The sequence below is a fragment of the Gobio gobio genome (genome assembly GCF_949357685.1).
Source record: "Gobio gobio genome assembly, chromosome: 18".
Taxonomy (NCBI): Eukaryota; Metazoa; Chordata; class Actinopteri; order Cypriniformes; family Gobionidae; genus Gobio; species Gobio gobio.
Genome location: NC_137111.1, coordinates 644,400 through 665,254, shown reverse-complemented (window position 1 = coordinate 665,254; position 20,855 = coordinate 644,400). Strand labels below are relative to the sequence as shown.

The following is a 20,855-nucleotide window of genomic DNA, read 5'->3' as shown; positions in this document are numbered from 1 at the left end:
GTGTGTTCATCAGGGAATGTTGGGAATGTTGTGGCTGTTATTGATTGTGTGTGTTCATCAGGGAATGTTGGGAATGCTGTGGCTGTTATTGATTGTGTGTGTTCATCAGGGAATGTAGGGAATGCTGTGGCTGTTATTGATTGTGTGTGTTCACCAGGGAATGTTGGGAATGCTGTGGCTGTTATTGATTGTGTGTGTTCATCAGGGAATGTTGGGAATGCTGTGGCTGTTATTGATTGTGTGTGTTCATCAGGGAATGTAGGGAATGCTGTGGCTGTTATTGATTGTGTGTGTTCACCTGGGAATGTTGGGAATGCTGTGGCTGTTATTGATTGTGTGTGTTCATCAGGGAATGTTGGGAATGCTGTGGCTGTTATTGATTGTGTGTGTTCATCAGGGAATGTTGGGAATGCTGTGGCTGTTATTGATTGTGTGTGTTCATCAGGGAATGTTGGGAATGCTGTGGCTGTTATTGATTGTGTGTTCACCAGGGAATGTTGGGAATGCTGTGGCTGTTATTGATTGTGTGTTCACCAGGGACTGTTGGGAATGCTGTGGCTGTTATTGATTGTGTGTGTTCATCAGGGAATGTTGGGAATGCTGTGGCTGTTATTGATTGTGTGTGTTCATCAGGGAATGTTGGGAATGCTGTGGCTGTTATTGATTGTGTGTGTTCATCAGGGAATGTTGGGAATGCTGTGGCTGTTATTGATTGTGTGTGTTCATCAGGGAATGTTGGGAATGCTGTGGCTGTTATTGATTGTGTGTTCACCAGGGAATGTTGGGAATGCTGTGGCTGTTATTGATTGTGTGTGTTCATCAGGGAATGTTGGGAATGTTGTGGCTGTTATTGATTGTGTGTGTTCTGGGAATGCTGGGATTTGATGTCTGTTATTGATTGTGTGTGTTCATCAGGGAATGTTGGGAATGCTGTGGCTGTTATTGATTGTGTGTGTTCATCAGGGAATGTTGGGAATGCTGTGGCTGTTATTGATTGTGTGTGTTCATCAGGGAATGTTGGGAATGCTGTGGCTGTTATTGATTGTGTGTTCACCAGGGAATGTTGGGAATGCTGTGGCTGTTATTGATTGTGTGTGTTCATCAGGGAATGTTGGGAATGCTGGGATTTGATGTCTGTTGTGCTGATCTGTGTTGTAGGAACTGAAGGAGGATAATCAGGTTCTGCTGGAGACTAAGAGTATGCTGGAGGATCAGCTGGAGTCGTTCAGAGCTCGGTCTGATAAACATCATGAGCTGGAGAAGGAAAATCTGCAGCTGAAAAACAAGATCCACGACATGGAGATGGTGAGCGAGATCGGCCAATGGAGAGGCTCTTTATAACACATGTGATTATATGCAGATTAATAATATGCAGAATGTGTAGGTTTCCTATAGGTAGAGTCGGGGATCGTTTGAATTTTAGCGTTTCAGGTTATTTTCGATTCCTAATTTCGATTCCAATGGGGTAATAAAACCTTAGACATTATTTCACATTTATTTTCAGTCTTATTGTTGTTTTTATTTGTCTGACTGTGAGCTGTGCAAAAAGACACGGAAGAGAATTAATTATCTCGCACTATTCACTATGAGAAGCCGTTCTGTGTGTGTGTGTGTGTGTGTGTCTGTGTGTGTGTGTGTGTGTGTGTGTGTGTGTGTGTGTGTGTGTGTGTGTCAGTCACATACTGACACACACACACACACACACACACACACACACACACAGACAGGACATTGACACACACACACACACACACACACACACACACAGAGAGCCTAGTGACGCACGGAAACAACATGAGTGAGCAAATGCAGCATTTACAGCTCAAGTTCAAAGGTTATTTGTCAGTTATTACAACGAGCTGTAGATCTGGCATTCCCGCAGACTGGGCAGTAAAAATATACTTTATGAAGGTGCAACAATATAAAAATGTGCAGTGCAGTCTAGTGCAGCCTTTCTCAAACTTTTTTCAGTCAGGGCACCTTTCAAAAGTGCATAAAATTTCAAGGCACCCCAGTTTAAAATATAATTTAAAAACACTGCATAACCCAAATTTAAATGCAAATGTCCTGTTTATTTAGACAGGACAGTAATGAACAGAGCATAATACGAACTGTAAATAACAATAATAATAACAACTTTATAGCAACTTTATAGCACCTTTAAAAACACAGGTTTGCAAAGTAATTCACAAAATAATTAATCAGAGACACAAATGCCATAAAACCGTAAGAGGTGGACCGCACAATACAGGAACCCAACAACAAATCCTGACCAGGAGAACTAAACTGAAGTGCAGGATGCAGTTAAAATAAAATAAAAAGAGGCAGACATAACAAAAATAAATAAAATTAGATACAATACGATAAGAAAAAGATCCATGTTCCATGCACCAGAGATAAGCAGGAATGTTTTTCCATAATAGTGCTTGTTTTCATCCGTGCCATATGCGCATGCACACACACCCACATACACCCACACACACAAAAAAAATAATCCGCTTCGAGAGATGGAGAAAGATCTACATGCGCGCATGCAGCGCACATACACGCTCACACAAGCCAGACTTTTATGTCAATTTTTCCTTTTTTATTCAAAATATTCACAAATTTGTTAGATATGGCCTGAAATATCGGATATTCCGATTGTCAAATATATACAAGAGGAAGTGTTTTGTCGTTTAAACACCTTTAAAACGATGGCGTTAGTTGAGCTGTATGCGCGATGGGCGCCGCCATCGCCACCGCAGGCGCAGTTCAGAAAATCGGATCTGTTGGATTTACAAGACGTGAATTCATCCACTTCTCCCAAAATACATAAAAGTAAGTGGCAGGTGAACTGGGAGAAGAATAGAGTAAACTTTAAAGTTACTTACACAATGTGTATCTGATATGAATAAAACTAATTATAATGGAAAGGATTATTATTGCCTCTTCATTTTTCATCATTGTGTATTTTACAAACTCTAAATGTATTGTTTTTTTAGTACGTATATGTATGAAACCTAAAATAAACATTATGTGGCTGAAAACACTGAAAAGTTGTGATATATGACAAGTCTAGCTGAGCGCGCCTGTCTCTGGCTCAGTGCAAGCCAACGCGAAAGCACATTTGAATTTACATTTGAATGAACGTGATGCACTGACCGTTCTAATCACATGTGTGAATGTGTGATCGTACGTGCGAAAGGGTTAAAAAGAAGAAGAATGTATTTATGTAAATTCAAATATATTTTATATAAGAAATTTCATATATTTTTTTTTTTAGCCTACGTAATTTTTTGGCGGCACCCCTGACAAAGTCAGGCGGCACCCCAGTGTGCCGCGGCACCCACTTTGAGAAAGGCTGGTCTAGTGTACTAAAGCTGAAGAACCCGCCGGCCTCATCATCCACCAGACCTCTGGATGAGCTGAACGTTTATCCGCTTCAGAGTGGTCATGTGACCCGCTCTCATGCCATTAGAACTGATGGATTGCACTGATCATCTGAACCGCACACACACACACACACACACACACACCAGGGTTTCCGTTGTCCGGTAATTACCGGACATTGGCCGGGAAAAAAATTAAATGTCCGAAAAAATTAAATATTTTCGGTCAAATTGTCAGATTAAAATTTCAGATTAAAATCTGACAAATAGCTCTCCAAATCTGACAAATAGCTCTCCAAGAATATGCAGAACCAGCGATCAGAAGGATTGTTTGCCATTTTACAAGCCTTGAGTCTGCGGACACCGCTCCTCTTATCGATACCGTAAGCCTGCGACGTGATGCCCACGCTGTCATGACAGCGCTCCGTGGCTATGGAGGATTGCATTTCTCCACAGCCTGCGAAGTCCTCATATGTGATTTCAGCGAAATGTATCCAGAGTGGACCAAGCTCGCCAAGATAGCCTGTGTAATCCCTGTCTCGAGTGTTCCTGCAGAGAGGGGGTTCTCACAGCAGAATCGGATCAAGACGAAGCAGCGATCGCCTTGCGGAGAACAAGGTTACGCGGCTTATGCGCATTGCAAGTTGTGGAGAGACACTGGGAACTTTTGATTTTAAGTCGGCAGCTGCACAATTCAGCACTGCAAAAAAGCGTAAAAAGTAGCCAAAAATGACGCGAGACAATGTTATAGGCCTAGTCATTTGTTTGTTCAAGTTCATTTGACAAGGAGTCATTTACACGGTGGCCAATTTAAATGTTACCAACTAAATGAGACATACTGAGTTTATAATTAAATTTGCTTGAGTAAAAACAATGCTATATTCGGATATTTTATGTGGGGAAGGGGGGTTGGTTTGTTAAACTATGAAATGTGAAACCATAGTAAAAAAAATTGGTTGATTGACGCCAATCGGACGTTCATGTTTTTTTTTCCGTCTATTTGAAAGTTAGGCTAATAAACATGTTGCATATACGGCCTGATTATGTCATTTTTTTAAGTTACATAAACTGCTTTCAGTTTTCCTCAACTTGAATAATTAAGAGGCGATATTTGACCGGCATATCATCAAAATGTCCGGAAAACGAAACCTCTGCCGGTCACTTTGACCGGCACCATTTTTTTCTAGCGGAAACTCTGACACACACACACACACACACTCCTCATCATTTACATCAGCAGATTGTAGTTTCAGTAGTGTGGTTGTTCTCAGTGAATAAAGCATTGGTGTAATCCTCAGAGGTGTGATGGGGTTGTGTTGCAGGAGCGGGACATGGACAGGAAGCGGATGGAGGAGCTGCTGGAGGAGAACCTGACGCTGGAGATGGCCCAGAAGCAGAGCATGGACGAGTCTCTGCACCTGGGCTGGGAGCTGGAGCAGCTGTCCAAGACCACGCCCGAGCTCTCTGAAGGTACATTAACGCTCCTCTGGGACAAGTGGAGTTTTTGAAGGGGCAAGTGAAAAATCATTTGACTTGCTGATGGAGTATCCTGGTTAAAACATCAAAACAAAAAATAACTAGAGAATCACCAAAGTGCAATAATGATTCTGCAAAATTCTGCTCGCGCCGCCTCTCGAGGAGAACATCGAAAACAAATGAGCGCCGCTCACACACAGAAGCTCAGTTAACACACACGGGTAAAATGGTGTAGATTTTATATTTATAACATATGATACAGTTAAACAACATCACACTAACAAGAGTGTGTTTTCCTGAATACCATCACGACTGAACATGACTGATCTCATACGCCAGCTCCATAAACAATTAATTAACATTAAGTCACTTACATTTTAGATGAAAATTTTTGTTCTATTTCAGCAGCGAAAATAGTTCCAAACAAAGATCACAGCAGAACCATAACCCCTCTCTCAGCATCAGTGTGTGTGTGTTAGTGAATGATTCAGTGTTTAAATTAATCAGTTGAATCAAAGATTCAATGATCTATTCGTAAACGTTGAGTTATGCATATAACTACTGTTCCCATTCAGTCGGTCAACTCGGTACAACACATGACTATGGGATATCGCGCTCTAGCGCCATCTGCTGAAGACACCTTTATTCACGCCTGAAAGGCCAATGACGCATGAGGACGTGGGCGGGGTCCCTCGCCCACAGCATATAAATGCAGTCGAATGCGTAATTTCCCTCGTTCTTCAGCTCTTCACCGAGCCCCGACTGTGCCCAGAGGTGTGTGTACAGCTGTTATATGCATAACTCAACGTTCCCATTCAGTTGGTCAACTCGGTACAACACATGACTATGGGACAGATATTCACGCCCGCCAAGTCGCTGAACTAAACGTAGTAGACCAGCACCGCCACATAACCCTTTTCTGAGGGAAAGATGCATGGCCCCTATAAAACCCCTGTGGTTTGCACAGCCTGAGTTACTGTTGCCGTAGTGGCAACTAGCGGGTACAGCGGACAAACGCACAGTGATGCCCAGCTGGCATCCCAGAGAATCTTAACCCAAGCCCCTGACATCTCCATGCCCTTTAGAGTGCTCACACACCTCACCAGGCAGAACCAACTCCTTCCATGCTATAGAAATAGCCTTGTACAGTCCCATGTGAAAGACATCGCTCAGATAGCGGCTTCCCACTGGCTGAGCTGGAAAACATGACAAATGCAACTGCCCAATGCACCTGCGGACGAATCGCAAACGGCGCAAAGCACAAAGCAAGTATCCTGTTTCTCTCTGATTCAGAGACTTCACAGGGCAGACAGCTCGAACGAGAGCATACTCCCAACCTGACTTTAGGCATATACGCCGCATTTGGATGCAACACCACCAAGTGCAGCTTGTGTGGAGACAGCAAAGGGGATGCACCAATAGCGCATGAAGATAACCAACATGCTTTGCTGATGCCAGTATCCATGACAAGGAATCATCCTTATATTCAAGGATTGTAAAGACTCAAACGGAGGTTCACACCTAGCCTCCAGATCAACCATCAGGTCATGACGGCACCATTACAGTTTGTAACGAGCCTAAAAACTAAAAACGCTGACCTTAAAGCTCCAGGTATACTTTGGATGTCTGCGTTCTGCGCACCATTCGTGTGACGTAAATTCTCGTCAACAGGAGGGCCTTTGGTGCGCATGCCACAGCGTATGAGTTACTGGACCACTTGCGGACAAAGTTCACTCAGAAGCACGCATTCCGAACCCATCTGCACTCAAGCCCAAAGTATCCCGTCAGCAGCCCAATTGTTTTTGAGAATGCATGGAAGGTGCGCATACAACAGAGCATGTGCAAGAAAAACAGAAGCGACAGAAGAGTCACAACAATTATACTGCACATGTATTGAACTCGGTCATCCGCGCTCATTTGACTGCGTGTGTGACGCATCTGGATGCAGGAAATGAACCATACCCGGCCTTCCTGGCCAAAGGAGTGTACCTTGACCAGCTCACACTCTCAACAGATGGAGCGGAGCGCCAGAGTTCCCCGACCGTCCGTGAACTGTCCGTGTGACGTAATAATCACCATCAGGAGAGTCCGCAGATGGCCACTCACTGTCCGTATAAAACAGCACATGTGCGAGTGACATGAATCATATAGCACGTTTCCTATGTACTACTGTACGCTCAAAGCACTTTACACTCATGTCAGGGGTCTCTCCTCAACCACCAGCAGTGTTCAGCATCCACTGGGATGTCCAATGGCACCAGCGCGCTCACCACACACCAACTATAGGTGGAGAGGAGAGAGAGAGCACTCGAAAACCAAAGCACTCGAAAACCAAAATGCACTAGATAGTGCACATGCGCCAAAAGCACCTTTCCACTGATGTGGCCAATGGAGTAGGCTATACTTTGAAAAACTCACACTCTCGACTGTGCCCGAAACGGAGCAAAAATCGTAGTATGCCAGGACCCTCTTAAGCAGGGGTGTCCAAAGTCCGGCCCGCGGGCCAAATGCGGCCCGGGGATGAATTTCAAACGGCCCGCAGCGCGTCTATTAAAATGTATTATATGTGGCCCGCCACGGATCATTTACAAATCATGCAGTTTCACGATGTCGCCGCAAGGTGGCAGTACTAGACTTTAGGCCAGGGAAACAGCGGCCAAAGCAGAACGAAACAGCGCAATTTGTGCTCTGCGCAACTCACGAGCTCTAACTCTGAACAAATGTGTTTACCTGCTGAGTGTCTCGATCACGCGCCCACTAAACAGCCAATGAGAAGTGTTCGAGTTCGGCACAGAGGTCTCCGGTACGAGCTGCGAATCTCTCGGTGATTTGATTTAATTTCCAGTTAAACAGCACTGACTGAATAAACAACACTAACGTGCAAATCAGCTGAGCCGATTCAAAATCATTTTCAAACAACAATTCGCATTTCGAATTTATCATGGATTTACTGTAGTAACACTACCTGTAACCGTGGTAATTTGTCAGAAATGTAGGTTAATAACTCATTTTATTTAATTTGTAATGTAGACATGTATTAAATGAGTAATAAAGGCCAAATTGCAGACTATTTTTTGTCATAAACTTGCAGTTTTGTGCATTTGAATTTATATGTAGATGAAATACCATTCTAGATATATATATTTATTATATATATATATATATATATATGTATGTGTGTATGTATTACTTTTTGCCTTGTGTGCACTGCAAAAAATGCTGTAATTTAGTATTTAGTCTTGTTTCTAGTCTAAATATATATAAAAAAATCTTAAATCAAGATGTTACGAGATAAGTTAAATGACATTAGATATTTTTTCTTGTTTTCTGGAAAATGTAATTAAATTGAAGTGAGTTTTTGTTTAAAACAAGCAAATATATCTGCCAGTGGGGTAATAATGTTTCTGTTTGGAATCTTAAAGGAAGATTATTTTTCTAATCCATTGGCAGATAATTTAGTTTGTTTCAAGCAAAAACTCAATTCATTTAGATTTGTTCCCCCAGGAATCAAGAAAAAATATGTAATTTTCCTTAGTAAAAGCATCTTGATTTAAGAATTTTTAGATATTTGGACTGGAAAAAAGACAGAAATACCAAGTCACAAAAGCATGTTTTGTAGTGTGATTTTACCTGTGGGGATCTAAATAGAGCACTTATTAAATTTAAATAAGAATAGAGTTCTAACTCTGTAATAACATTAAAATTTCACCCATTAAAACTTTTTGGTTGATGAAAGTTTTACAGATATTGTTAAATATCTATACATTTCCTGTGTCCTATCTCAAGCTACTCTACTGTCAGCTCAAGCTTTTGTCAAATCTGTCATGTTTCCAAGAAACAAAACATGTCATATATATATATATTATATAATAGGCTAGAAAAGGGACCGGCCCCCGGGTATGTCCACAATATCAAATCCGGCCCCCTTTAAAAAAAGTTTGGACACCCCTGCTCTTAAGGAACCGAAAAATGCGCGCTTTAGCGCAGCACCATTAATGCCCTCATGAAAACCGAAAACAGTCGCCCAATAAACTTCCAGCATGGAATGGGAGTGACTTTTCTTCGGAGAAGAAAACAGTATCAATCAGGCACTGAAACGGTGATACAGATTTTCACCTGCACCAAACTTCAAACATGCACTACTTCAACACAACACGGTGTGCTTCAGAAAGCAAGAGCCCTGTTTTGTAGCTACAGTCAGATTCTCCCTCTCTCCACATGTCGGCCCCTAGAGACCACAGAATCTGCCTCCTGCATGGGACAGCAGGTCCTGCATAGGGGAAGACACCATGGTGTGTGTCCTCAACAGCAATGCCATGATGCTTGTGTACCATTTCTTCTTCTCTGGCCAGCAAGATGCCACCAAAATCAGTGATGGACTTCTGCATACAGCAGAATCCTGGGATATACGTGTTGGGACATCCACCCCCTACGGGGCACTCCAGTCCATAATCAAGAAAACAGCGGGCGGCGCATGTTTCAGATCCACATTTCTGCACCCGATCTGCACCACTATTCAAGAGTGCATAAGCCACCGCAGGTCTGCCCATATCAAGAGCATCCATGCCAATTGCAGCAGAGAGGGAGTACCTCCTTATACATATATACGGCCATTGTCATATTTTCCATTCTGAATAATGCTTGCCCTGCTGGGTCAAGTGTTTCAGCAGCAGGAGAACTATTCCACATAAATGTATGTGAAGCTCCTACAGCGCTGTCAACCACTCTCCTCTTACAGAGTTTCTCGTCCATGTTGTGACGTTTGTCATCACTAATGAACATGCCGTAACCCTGCCCAGGGGAAATCCTTCTGTTAACAGATCTAGGACTCCCAGGGGACCATGGTCTGAACGCCCAGCGCCGGAACTGCAAACACAAGAGGAGAATCCAGCCGTACTACTGCTATCCAGACCATGAGCCCCAACAGTCTCAGTACTGCAAAAGTCCTCTGCCCTCTGTTCGGTTCTGAATCTATCCCCAGACCGAGATATAACAGACCGAGATATAACAGGCCGAGATATAACAGCCCCTTTTGAGATTATCTGAAAAATCCCAGAGCTGGTAAATGGAAAAACAAGCGCATGTGTTTTACAACACTGCTTGTTCCCTGCTGTCTGCAGCCAGGAGCACTTCATCCAAAGAGGAGAACAATATAATGCTCTGATGGCACAGCAGAACCAACACCGCTTCTGCTTATCTTTCAGATATGAGCGGTGCTATTGGGATCTATAGGCAATCCCATCAACGGAGACCTCAGAAATGTTTTCTGTGCTCCGGGTGGATTGTGGCAAGATGCATCGGGCAAAAACACACCGATGTAAGCCGATCCCGAGGATGCAGAGGGCAGAACAGGTGACATACTGCAAGCTTTTCTGAACCTGACACATTAACCACTCTAAAGTGTTTGTTCAACTGCTGCAAGTCTTTTTTTTTTTTGGAGGAGGAGGAGGAATTTACGCTGAAAAACCTCTTTCTCCATCTTCCCCTGTGGTAAAACTTGAATTGCCATTTTGCTGAGGAGAGCATGGATTTCCCCTCTCGAACAATGAAGTTGTAATTACTCCGCCGAACCAGAGGGGGCGCGAGAGAAACCGCAGCCGACAGCCCTACTGGAATCATGTGAAGAAGCCATGGTGTTGTTAGTGCGCGTACGCGCCACCGTTCAAGGCAGACAGAGAGGATTCCCAAGCATCACCTGTGGAACCCAGAGTCCTTCTGCAAACATCGCTGATGCGGGACCGATCCACTCATCGAACACGGCCAGCCGAGAGCGGAGCAGCCTGAGAGTCAGCTCTCATAACGCTCGAGAGCCGCCGAGCATGCTGAACACCCTACTGATGATTATACCATCAACACCCACATGCCATAGGACAGGGGAGATAACCTGTTCACATTTTATCATGACAACATTTATTAGCCATTTGTTAGTTGTACTAAACTCAAGCCAAAAACTTCTCTTTTATGTCTTTTCCATTAACAAGAGTCATCACTGTGGATTATCTTGTGAATGTGGCATAAGTTTGAACATTTTGTTTGAGAAAAACTTATTAGCCTTTCGTTAGCAAAGCTAAACTTGTTGCTAAATAAGCGTTCTCTTTTTGCCTTAATTTCGACAAGAATCACCACCGTGGGCTTTTCTTGCGAAAATGTGGCGTGATGGTGTTCAAGCAGCTCGGTGAAGAGCTGAAGAACAAGGGAAATGACGCATTCGACTGCATTTATATGCTGTGGGTCGTGACCCGCCCACGTTGTCATGCGTCATTGGCCTTTCAGGCGTGAATAAAGGTGTCTTCAGCAGATGGCGCTAGAGCGCGATATCCCATAGTCATGTGTTGTACCGAGTTGACCGACTGAATGGAAACGACCTCCAAATTCCTGAATGAATCGTCCGCTTCACTGAATCGACTCAATGATTCGCTCATTCAGACGGTCTCCTGCGCCACCTACTGGTGGTTTACTTTCATCTTTCCAACATTTATTATTTGTATATCCAAAAATATTTAAAATAATCTCATAACATTATTTAATGCAGCTGTAATTCTTCAGTGTAAATGATTTAATTTGATTGGTAACAGCCTATAGTGTCTTATTCTAATTTAATTTATAGATCAAATTTAAGAATATAAAAGGAAAGCTGAAGCATAGCCTATATTTTAATAAGATTATGGAAAAATGCCCTTAATAAAAGGTAAAAATATCACAAATATGCATATTTAAATATGTCAAAGCTGACTGAACACTGGTGAGAATATTGCTTAAGAGGAGATTATATTTACAAAAAAAAACGTGTGAACCGGCTTAATGTGGAGCCCTGCTGGGGCCGTTCTCTTGATGTGTCTGTAGAGTAACTCAGGTGTGTGTGTGTGTGTGTGTGTGTTTGTGTGTGTTGCAGTGCCACAGAAGTCTCTGGGTCACGAGGTCAGCGACCTGACGTCCAGTCAGCTGCTGAAGCTGGAGAAGGAGAACCAGACCCTGCTGAAGGCGGTGGAGGAGCTGAAGGCGTCCAGAGAGGGCGGAGCTCGCCTACGCCTGGAGAAGGACAAGCAGAAGCTCAGCCAGCAGGTCAGAGGTCACACCGCCGGTGTGTGTGTTTGTGAGTTTTTGTAAAGGTCCATTTCACGCATAAATTACTTACTATAATTATATTGCTCATATATTTACGAACGTTTCCTGAATGAGGCTCGTTGTGTTGTTGACCGTTCAAGCGCAAAAATACACAAAAGAGCTTAGTTCACTTTTATTGTTTGTTTTTAAAAACATCGATATAGTGTTAATAATGCCGTATTTCTGTTTGAGTGAGTATATCAGGTTAAGCTGAAGCTTCAGATACGTTTAAGTTTATTTATTTCAGTTAACATTTATTTAATTTCGTGTAATGAATATGTTCTAATGGTTTTAGTGAACTATCAGATCATTTATTGAATAATGTGTCAAATACTGTTCTCAGTCTTAAAATGGGTTTATTGTGTAATCAAACGTGTATATAATGCGTGACTTTAATTATAAACAAGCTCAAATACACAGACTCTTATTTTGAAATGCTTTACTATTGCAGTTCAGATGAGGAGATAAACATGCGTTGTTACAACCGTCTAAATCAAATGACTATATAAACATGTACAGTAAACATCATCATCAGCATTAGTTCATAAACATGACCTGTCATAAGTGTGTGTTATTGTTATCGTGTTTTCCCGCCGTGAGCTCATCAGTTCTGACCGAAACTCTTCCTTAACCCCACACTAACATCTTCCTCTCGCTTTTATTGGTTGAGGAAAATGACAGTAGATCTTCCTCATAGTTTTTGTCATCCTAAACTGGCTTTTATTCAGTTATCGTCTCGTTTTCATCAGTGAAAAAACGTTGTTGATGAAAATTGACGCATTATTGTTCAACGAAACGAACACAGGTCATACAGCACTGGTGTGTGTGTGTGACGCGTCGCCATGGAAATACTACTTTAATAAAATAACACCCATGGCAATAATACTTTTGTTATATATATTATGTGTGATAATATTGTAGTAATGTTTTCTTTTAACTGTATGTTCAGGTTAAAGATGTCAAGCTTTTAGTCACGTCAGTTTTTAAATCAGTGCACAACCAGCTTTTATAAATCAGGAGAAGATTCATCATCCTTTAGTTTCTTTTAAAACTCTATCTTTATGGTTATCGTCCCTGGTGTGAGCCGTTAAACGGAGGTGTGTAAGGACCCGTTCCTCACACAGAGAGCGGAGCGGTTAGAGCAGGCTAACCACAGCATCATATTCATCAGCCAGTAATCCCAGTTTACATCTGATTTGGGGTCAGTTAAGCGGCTTTCAGAGGATTAGCCGCTCATATGAGTTTGATTGCTCATTATGAGCGAGTGTGTGTCCATATGTCAGCACGCGTCCGTCTGTGTGTGTGATGAAGTGTGTGTGTGTGTGTGTGCGCAGCTGGAGCATCTGCAGATGGAGCTGAGCACAGACAGAGAGAGCCTGCGCAGTGCTGAGGGTCTGATCGAGTGTGTGTGTGTGTGTGTGTGTGTGTGTGTGTGTGTGTGTGTGCACAGCTGGAGCATCTGCAGATGGAGCTGAGCGCAGACAGAGAGAGCCTGCGCAGTGCTGAGGGTCTGAGTGCAGACCTGATGAAAGAGAAGGCCCAGCTGGAGAAAACCCTGGAAACCCTGCAGGAGAACTCAGACAGACAGGTACACGCATTCACACCACACACACACACACACACACACACACACACGCGTGCTCACCACACACACACGCGTGCTCACCACACACACACGCGTGCTCACCACACACACGCGTGCTCACCACACACACACACACACGCATTCTCACCACACACACACACACACGCGTGCTCACCACACACACACACACGCGTGCTCACCACACACACACACGCGTGCTCACCACACACACACACACACACACTCACACGCGTGCTCACCACACACACACACACACGCGTGCTCACCACACACACACACACACACGCATGCTCACCACACACACACACACACGCGTGCTCACCACACACACACACACACATGCGTGCTCACCACACACACACACGCGTGCTCACCACACACACACACACGCGTGCTCACCGCACACACACACACACACGTGCTCACCACACACACACACACACACGCGTGCTCACCACACACACACACGCGTGCTCACCACACACACACGCGTGCTCACCACACACACGCGTGCTCACCACACACACGCGTGCTCACCACACACACGTGCGTGCTCACCACACACACGTGCGTGCTCACCACACACACACACACACGCGTGCTCACCACACACACGCGCGCTCACCACACACACACACGCGTGCTCACCACACACACACACACACACGCGTGCTCACCACACACACGCGCGCTCACCACACACGCATGAGATTCAGCGTCACGCGACCAGTGTGTCCACAACAGACGGGACTACGAGACGCCTCAGCCAATCAGAGCAGAGTGTGGGCGGATCTCGCACCAGAGATTAGTCTTGGCAATGGATGAGTTCATATCACAAATATCACACACATGAGTAAAATCCACACGGAGAGACTAAAACAGCCTGTCAGAGAATACACTGGTTTGTTGAGTGTGAGCGCTCTTGTCCATTAGTGTAAGATCTGAGGGGAATTATCTAAAGCTGAGCACTAAATGATGTTCAGTCACATGACACGCTCTAACGTTAAATAAAGTACATCATCACTGCCTGACATCATCACTGCCTGACATCATCACTGCCTGACATCATCACTGCCTGACATCATCAGGGCCTGACATCATCACTGCCTGACATCATCACTGCCTGACATCATCAGGGCCTGACATCATCAGGGCCTGACATCATCACTGCCTGACATCATCACTGCCTAACATCATCACTGCCTGACATCATCACTGCCTGACATCATCACTGCCTGACATCATCAGGGCCTGACATCATCAGGGCCTGACATCATCACTGCCTGACATCATCAGGGCCTGACATCATCACTGCCTGACATCATCACTGCCTGACATCACTGCCTGACATCATCAGGGCCTGACATCATCAGGGCCTGACATCATCACTGCCTGACATCATCACTGCCTAACATCATCAGGGCCATGTTTGTGTTGTTGTTCACAGAAATAGAAACGGTTTCTAAAATAGAATCATCGCAGCTGGTTAGGACAAAAACTCTGTAATGTTAATGTTAGTGGAACAGGGAGCATGAAAGCTCATTGGCTGAGAGATTACCAGTAGAAGACCTATTAGTTTGTGCTGGCAGATTACACATCAGAAACTTTGCATGAGAGTTGTACATGTGAGATTACTCTTTCATCACTAAACTTCAAGGCATTAGTGCATTAGTGTTATAAGCCACTGGCCGAGGTGGACAATCCTTAGCATTGAGCTTCTTACCGCAGCCTTTAGAAAATGTAGATTTTTTCCGTGGCCACTAGGTCATGGTTGTCATAACACACTTCAGGTTTGGTCAAAAGCGTTGTGAGGATATAGCCCGTGTACATTTCGACATGCTCATCAAATTAATACATAGTTAGGGTTAGAAACATTTTGAGAGGATGATCTGATTTGATTTTCCTGAACATTGTACGAATGGTCTTATGGTGCGTTCACACCGGACACGAAAGACGCGATCCGCGCGAGTGATTTACATGTGAAGTCAATGTAAAGACGCGAATAGACATTCTGCGGCGCGAATTACACGAATCGTCCGAGTTGAAAAATCTGAACTTTGTCTGATATTCGCGCCGCGATAACCAATCAGGAGCTGCTCTAGTAGTGACAACAATGAGGAGAAAATCTGTATATTAATATCTGGTTCAGACAATATGATTATTACTGTGATAACATTAAATGACACGAAACACAACCCAGTCTCTTTTTGTTAAATGCACGTTTATGTTTGATCAATAATACAAAAGTATAAGTAAAAGGTATAGTAAGCTACACATGAAATAAAGCAAACAATTCAGTCAAACATTCAAAGTCAGCGCTAGTCGGCTACAACGCTAACGTAACGTTATAGCCTAAAAATAAACAAGTAATGAAACTTCTCTTTGCCCTCAGCCTGAATGATTCGCCAGGGAACAAATTATAGATCCATGAGAGCAAAGATCGGCTGTTACAAGACGAATTATAGCTGAAGCCGCCACAGAGACATCAGAGCCGTTTTGTCACACATTAACAGTAGATTTTAACAAACAGACGTGTAAACACAGCCCATGTCAGCCATTTCTCAGCCAGACGAGCCGCTGGCAGAAGCTCCGCCCATGAGGAGAATCACGCCTGTTGTGCAGTGAATGAAGCGAGTAAACTCATGTTCAAGCGTCCAACTTTGTGCGAATTATTTGCGTCCTGTGTGAACGCCATATTAAATTGTCATGTGCATGTTGCCAAACGATCTGTGTGTGTGTGTGTGTGTGTGTGTGTGTGTGTGTGTGCCGCAGGTCAAGGGTCTGGAGCAGGAGAACGATCATCTGAACCAGACCATCGCCTCCCTCAGGCAGCGCTCTCAGGTCAGCGCTGAAGCCCGCGTCAAAGACATCGAGAAGGAAAACCGAGTGCTGCACGAGTCCATCAAAGAGACCAGCAGCAAGCTCAACAAGATGGAGTTCGAGCGCAAACAGCTTCGCAAAGACCTGGAGCACTACAAGGATAAAGGAGAACGAGCGGAGGAGATGGAGATGGAGGTCCACCGGCTGGAGCGGGAGAAGGAGAGTCTGCAGAAGCGGCTCGCCACTCTGGCCATCACCTGTGAGAAGGTGGAGGTGTTGGAGAAGGAGAATGCAGAGCTGGAGGCGGAGAGCAGAAGACTAAAGAAAGCAGCGGACGCTCTGAGGAACGTTTCCTACCAGCTGGAGGTCCTGGAGAAGGAAAACGCTCAGCTGGATGAGGAGAACCTGGAGCTCCGGCGGATGGTGGAGTCTTCGCGGTCCACCGGAGCAAAAGCCGCCCAGCTGGAGCTGGAGAACCGAGAGCTGGAGGGCGAGAGAACTCAGCTCAGAAAGAGCCTTGAGCTGCTGAAGGCTTCGTCCAAAAAGAACGAGCGCCTGGAAGTGAGTAACCAAAGCCTGGATGCGGAGAACCAGCGGCTGCAGAAAGCCCAGGAGAGCGGCAGCCGCAAGCTCCAGCAGCTGGAGGGCGAACTACAGGACCTGGAGCTGGAGAACCAGAGCCTTCAGCAGAGCCTGGAGGAGCTGAAGATCTCCAGCAAAGGCCTGGAGCAGCTGGGGCAGGAGAACGCCAGCCTGGAGCAGGAGAACACCCAGCTGGAGAAGGACAAGAAGCAGCTGGAGAAGGAGAACAAGCGGCTGAGGCAGCAGGCTGAGATTAAAGACTCCAAGCTGGACGAAGACCACCTGCGCATCTCTCACCTGGAGAAGGAGAACCGGGTGCTCGGGAAGGAGGTCGCCGCTCTCAAAGACACGTGTGGACGCGTCAAAGACCTGGAGAAGGACAACAAGGAACTGGTCAAACAAGCAACCATTGACAAGAAGACTCTGGTCACTCTGAGAGAGGTAACCATCTGGCCTCAGTTTTAGATTTGGTGCATGTTTGATTGGGGATTACATGTTGTGATGTTTCCTGATGTAGGAGCTAGTCAATGAAAAATTAAAGACTCAGCAGATCAACAATGACCTGGAGAAACTGACCCATGAGCTCGAGAAGATCGGCCTCAATAAAGAGGGTCTTCTGGGGGATGACGAGAGCTCTGATGACAGGTAACTCACACACTTATATATTGCCCTGTAGTTCAGGTTTCCTGCAGAGTTACGCTCCAGCCCTGATCTATAACATTCTAGTAATCCTGAAGATCTGAATTAGCTGGCTCAGGTGTGTATGACCAGGGTTGACTCTGCAGGAAAGTGGCCCTCGTGATTTAACCCTCTGGGGTTCTTCATTTATGGGTCACACTCAGGACCTTCAGGTCAAAAATGACCCGGAGGGCGGGATTAAGATTTAAAAAAATTGAGTAAAATCAATGAAATATATTTTTGTTCAATAATATTTTTTTTCTTTTCTTTTTTTGGTGTTTTGAGATAATTTTATGATTTATAATTAATATTTATGCAATAATTATGACCCATTAAATAATACTTTTTTTTTTAAAGATTTTATTAAAGCTGTATTTCATTTTAGAGTCAAGCCTAGGCCTCATGAAAGCTATTTTTTAAATGAGATCAGTGCCATCCGGTGGACACATTGAACATTTTACCACTGTAGTGGATCTTGCGTTTTATACACATTTTTAAAAAATCGTAGCTTCATCGGAATGGTCCGAAACTTGGTGACTTTATTGGTAATTGGTATATGAACACCAAGATTGAAGATTTGAAAAGTCTAAGTGGTCGTAAAAAAAAATAGTCACACTCAGGACCTTCGGGTCAAAAATGACCCCCATAGGAAATTAATGGGAAATAGTTTTTTTTTGTGCATACAATCTACAAATCAGCCAGTGTGTGTGTGTGTGTGTGTGTGTGTGTGTGTGTGTGTGTGTGTGTGTGTGTGTGTGTGTGTGTGTGTGTGTGTGTGTGTGTGTGTGTGTGTGTGTGTGTGTGTGTGTGTGTGTGTTTTGCCCTCTTGATGTTTTAGAGATTCTCCCCTTCACTGTTGAGTGCTTTTTTCCTGCATCCTGGCTGATTTGTAGATTGTATGCACAAACTAATTTCCCATTAATTTCCTATGGGGGTCATTTTTGACCCGAAGGTCCTGAGTGTGACTATTTTTTTTACGACCACTTAGACTTTTCAAATCCTGTCCCCAATTTGTTTGGGTGTTCATATACCAAGTACCAATAAAGTCACCAAGTTTCAGACGATTCCGATGAAGCTACGATTTTTCATTTAAAACAATGTGGGTCAGAAATGACCGAAGAGCCCCAGAGGGTAACCGTGCATGTCATGTTTATCAGGTTTAAGCTTCTGGAGTGTAAACTGGAGTCCACTCTGAAATCCTCTCTGGAGATTAAAGCGGAGAAGATCGCGGCTCTGGAAGCCCGACTGCAGGAGTCCTCCAACCTCAACCAGCAGCTGCGGCAGGAGCTCAAGACGGTTCGCAGCGCCTGCATTATGGGATAGTTGGTTCGGTTGGTTGCAGTATACCGAGACTTTATATTGTGTGTCCTGTTGTTCAGGTGAAGAAGAACTACGAGGCGCTGCGCCAGCGTCAGGAGGAGGAGTGTGCGGCTCAGAGCTCGCCGGCTCGAGGACGGGAGGACACACACAGCGCCAGCAAATGGGAGAAGGAGAGCCAGGAGGCCACACGAGAGCTTCTGAAGGTCAAAGATCGACTCATAGAGGTGGAGAGAAACGTATGTACCAACAGCTCATCACTGTCAGAATGCCCTTAAAGGGATAGTTCACCCGTGATTTCCTCTCCCTCAGCTCATCCTCGGGGTGTATTACATCCTTCTCTCAGACGAACACAACCAGAGTTACAGTAATAAATGTCCTGGCTCTTCCAAGCTTTATAATGGCAGCCCAAAATCTGAAGACCAAAAAAGTGCATCCATCCATTATAAAAGTGCTCCACATGGCTCTGGCTTCATAAAGGCCTTCTGAAGCAAAAATATCCATATTTAACACGTTATTAAGTCAAATATCTAGCTTCCGACCGCCTTCCGTAATCAACTTGTGCCAGTTGCACTTTTTTCATAAATTGAATACGGAAGGCGGGCCGCCAGAAGCTTGATATTTCACTTTATTGACCCCCCTGGAGCCGTGTGGAGCACTTTTATAATGGATGGATGCACTTTTTTGAACTTCAAACTTTGGGCTGCCATTAGGGTTGCCACCTTCAGTGTGGCAAAATAAGGGACACCCATTCATGACCCAACCTCAAAAAAAAAAAAAAACAATTTAATAAAGGACAGAAATAAAGAATACATCATGAAATGATAATTTCAACATTGACAACTTCACAGCTCAATAATAAACCATTAGAAAACATGAGATCAAATATGTGAACTTGCAACAGAACACATTTTAAATTATTTTACATTTGATTGTTTTATTTATTTCTAAAGAACTCTTTATTAGCCTATTTGATGCACTTTAAAGGGATGGTTCACCCAAAACTAAAACATTCTGTCATCATTTACTCTCCCTCATGATGTCCAAACCTGTATGCGTTTCTTTCTTCTGCTGAACACAAAAGATATTTGGAAGAAAGTTTGTACCCAGGCTGCTTTGGGGCACCATTGACTTCCATAGCAGGAATGAATCTTCATATGTGTTCAACATAACAATGAAATGTATAAATGTTTGGAACAACTTGAGTAAATAAAGACAGAATTTTCATTTTTGGGTGAACTGTCCCTTTAAGCAGTCATTCTGAACCACTAATCACTTTTTTTGAATTTCAAAAAGGTTTTTTTTTTTTTTTTATCAATTTACTTAAATTATGACTATATTATCATGTAATTTATTTGTCCCATTTTTATCTAAATATTTTTTTAAATGTCAAAGTTTATATGACAGGATTATTTATTATGTATGATTAATATAGCCTAGCTTAATTATAAATTAATTATAACATTTATTAGGCTATAATCTATTAATTAACCTGTCTAAAAAATAATCATTCTGTCTGCCATGCTCTGATAATGTTTGGAATATTATTTAAATATATTATCCATTTAAAAAAAACTATAGGCCTATACCTTTAGAAGCAGGGATGTGTCAGTCAGTCTGAGCCACTGAAGTGCTTCTCATAAAGTGTGCAGTTGGCCTGAGGTTCATCATGATTTACTGGACAGACCCATTGATACCTTTTTCTATTCAGCTCTATATCTGGAGATCCTCTTGCGTTCAAACGGCGGATGCGACGCAAGCTCGACATGTTTTTAAAAAACTGCGCAAGTTTACAGCTCATGTTCTCCAGACTCCGCCGATATGGCAATAAAGCAGCTGAAACACAATCATGCGCAAATAAGCTCGTTCTACTTATTGTGAAATTGATTTCTTTATATTTG

The 20,855-nt window shown here is 43.7% G+C and overlaps 1 protein-coding gene across 1 annotated transcript in view; it reads left to right on the top strand.

The window, feature by feature from the left end:
- ccdc88ab (coiled-coil domain containing 88Ab) overlaps positions 1 to 20,855 on the top strand; it is a 94,934-nt gene that overhangs the window by 45,122 nt on the left and 28,957 nt on the right. Inside the window, exons 11-18 of the mRNA XM_079842323.1 lie at positions 1,159 to 1,305; positions 4,694 to 4,841; positions 11,740 to 11,909; positions 13,402 to 13,539; positions 16,330 to 17,400; positions 17,477 to 17,604; positions 18,795 to 18,933; positions 19,017 to 19,193. Coding sequence (XP_079698449.1) covers positions 1,159 to 1,305; positions 4,694 to 4,841; positions 11,740 to 11,909; positions 13,402 to 13,539; positions 16,330 to 17,400; positions 17,477 to 17,604; positions 18,795 to 18,933; positions 19,017 to 19,193 — 2,118 coding nt within the window. The remainder of the gene's footprint in view (positions 1 to 1,158; positions 1,306 to 4,693; positions 4,842 to 11,739; positions 11,910 to 13,401; positions 13,540 to 16,329; positions 17,401 to 17,476; positions 17,605 to 18,794; positions 18,934 to 19,016; positions 19,194 to 20,855) is intronic.